The sequence below is a fragment of the Histoplasma capsulatum genome, genomic scaffold (assembly GCF_000149585.1).
Source record: "Histoplasma capsulatum NAm1 scaffold_6 genomic scaffold, whole genome shotgun sequence".
NCBI classification, from domain to species: Eukaryota; Fungi; Ascomycota; class Eurotiomycetes; order Onygenales; family Ajellomycetaceae; genus Histoplasma; species Histoplasma mississippiense.
Window position 1 is genome coordinate 1,755,246 of NW_001813977.1, and position 3,064 is coordinate 1,758,309.

Genomic DNA, 3,064 nt, shown 5'->3' on the forward strand with positions numbered 1-3,064 from the left:
TCATCCTTCACAAAGCAGACATCCTTCACAAAGCAGACACGCCTCATCGCGATATGCAGTTGGATATGCCTCAAAAAAGTCCTCCAAACCTGACAAGATATCCGGTGTGATCTTTGGCTTTACACCCCATGTTGAATGAGGACTTCTAGCAGTTCCAAAGCAGCGAATATTTCGTTGGATTCGATATACAGTGGCCAGATGGCACTCAATGGTCCGCGCAATCTGAGCAGGCATATAACCATCGTTTAGAAGGCGTACGATCTCATTGGTGGTAAATTCGCTGAGCTGGGAGGGCATATTGGCAGATTTGATGATAAAGGTGCGTATTTGAATGGATTGGATGATATTTGAATGATTTTAGAGATACGTGGATATTTTGGTTATTTCTGCGGTGTTTTGCTACTATTTTTCAGGGGGTGGCAGAAAATTCTGTTTTCGCAAGCTTTACGTCCGCCACAATAATTAGTTGTTCATATAAATTGAATAATCAGCAATCTCTTTAATGATATTCGACTCAGAGTGCTGCTCAGAGTGCTGCTCAGAGCTCTGCAAGAATATTGACAGCTGTTCAATTAATTTCATCACAAGAAATTCAATCTTAGTTAACCGTGCCATGCTTACTCACTCTCTCCAGTGAGTGCGCCACAGCGTACGGAAAACCACAGCGTACGGAAAATATTATCAATATCTTCATTGTTCATCTTCAAATAATCATCATTAATTATAACCATGCCTAAATCTTCTAATTACACTGAGGAGCAGTTGCAAAGAGCTGTTGACGCGTACAAAAGCAATTCAAAATTAAAAATCACATCTCTGTCGCGAGAATTCAAAGTCCCATATGCCACCTTGTATGGGAGGATCAACGGGAAGAAATCAAGGACTATGAGGGTTCCACTGAATAGAGCATTGAATGACAGCCAGGAGGAGGCAATTAAGATATGGATTCATCAGTTGGATATTAATTTTTGCCCGCCCACCATCGAGCATATCGAAGCCGCCGCGAACCGCATGTTGAGACAGCATCATACAGATCCAGAGACCGCACCTCCCACAGTAAGCAAGATGTGGGCATATCGATTCATCAAACGCCTGCCAGATTACGAACGGGTCAAGCAAAAGCCCATGAATCCAAAACGGGTGTCTTGCGAGGATATAAGCTTCATTATCAACTGGTTTGATCGATATGAAGCTGTCTTCAATCAATATCACTTTTTCCCCTGCGATATCTACAACTTTGATGAGATTGGATTTCAAGAAGGAGAAGGACGTGGACAGTGGGTTATAACCGCCTTTAGAGACACAAATTCCGTCATACAGTCATCATACTCCCGCGGGTTAATAACAGTGGTGGAGTGTGTCAGTGCAGATGGCACAGTATTGGATCCATTGATTATAATGAAATCGAAGGTCCATCTAGAGGATTGGTATACACACTCCAACTTACCTGACAACTACACCATCACCGCATCCGAGTCTGGCTTTACAAATGATGAGATTGGATTTGAATGGATCAAGCGGTTCAATAAGATGACAAAAAAGCGTCAAATGGGCAGTCATCGACTGCTATTAATGGACAATCATGGTTCTCATCTCACAGAAGAATTCATCCAATACTGCGACCTCCATAAGATTATTCTATTCGGATTCCCATCTCATACAAGTCATATTCTACAACCTCTTGATGGCGTACCTTTTCAGCAGTATAAGCATTATCATACAAAGGCAGTTAATGAGGCCGCCCGCTACGGATATGAGCAGTATGGTGGCAGACAATTCCTTGCTAATCTGGAGAGCGTCCGACTGCAAGCATTCAAACCTGGCACTGTGAGAGCTGGCTTTGCCGACCGCGGAATGTATCCAGTTAATCGCGATATAATTCTCAATCGATTGAGACCTCTTACCATTGATGATGCCCCGGATCTCAACATATACGATGGCGATGGTGATGTATGCAATCACTTTACCCCGCCGCCTGCAGATCGACCGTCAACTGCCTCTTTGCAATTAACCTCCCCAGAGACAGTTGCAAAACTACATCGCCAAATCGATGCAGCAGCCAAGGCCTTACAAGATGTGAAGGATACCCTTACACCTGGTTTGACAAGGCGGTTGGACAAGATCTTCAAGGGTAGCATGGTCCAGGCGGAATTGAACGCGCACCGTGAGGGTGAACTTGCAGGTCATTATCGAGCAAATAGACGTCGGGTCGTCAAATCCTCCCGCAGGCAGGTGCAAGTAGGCGGAGTCCTCACTATTAAGGATGCCAATCGCAAGATCGCGACCCGTAGAGCAGATGAGATGAAAAAGACGTTCAATAAGAATCTTCGGTCGATTGGAATCAAACCTACAAAATCTACAGCCACTCAACCACAACAAGATAATTCTATAGAATCTCAACCTACAGTGGATTCTACACCTTCTAATGAGTATATAGATAATCTTTATGTTATAGATAGATGTGGTGGTGGTTATTAATTAATTTTCGAAGATCACTATATTCAAAATATTTTCCGTACGCTGTGGTTTTCCGTACGCTGTGGCGCACTCACTAGAGAGAGTGAGTAAGCATGGCACGGTTAATTCTGAAGTTCAGAACATTGTATTTATGTGAAGATTATTATGAAATATGAAAAAGATTTAAAAATAGCTCTGTTCTTTTAATTCAAAAATTTTATATCTCTGTTTGATTGATTTTGAAACATTTTAACTGTGTATCTTGATCAGCTGAAGAATTGAATCACCATCTCATTAATGAAGAGATTGAAATTGAGAGTGTAGTATTTCTAATATGTTGTATGAAAATTGAAGTATAGAGGCTCTAGCTTTTGAATGAAGAAGAATTTTGATTTGTAAAAATTGAATATATAAAGATATCTATTGATCTGCTCAAATCTATACTGTTTTATGTGAAATCTTGATGAATGAAATGGCTCCTGAGCATCATTCTTATTTCAATAATCTTCAACTGTTGAAGATTTATGTATTCTCATATAAATAATCTGCTCAAGAAATATCTTAATTTCTGTAAAAGTAGTTGACTGTCAATTCTGTGAATTGAGAA

The 3,064-nt window shown here is 40.9% G+C and overlaps 1 protein-coding gene across 1 annotated transcript; it reads left to right on the plus strand.

Annotated features, from left to right (window-relative positions):
• Positions 1–729: 729 nt before the first annotated feature.
• Positions 730–2,459, plus strand: HCAG_06844 (predicted protein; the record flags this gene model as incomplete). Its single annotated transcript, XM_001539189.1, has 2 exons — positions 730–2,330; positions 2,456–2,459. 2 exons carry the CDS (start codon positions 730–732, stop codon positions 2,457–2,459), a joined length of 1,605 nt encoding a protein of 534 aa, XP_001539239.1.
• Positions 2,460–3,064: the final 605 nt, after the last annotated feature.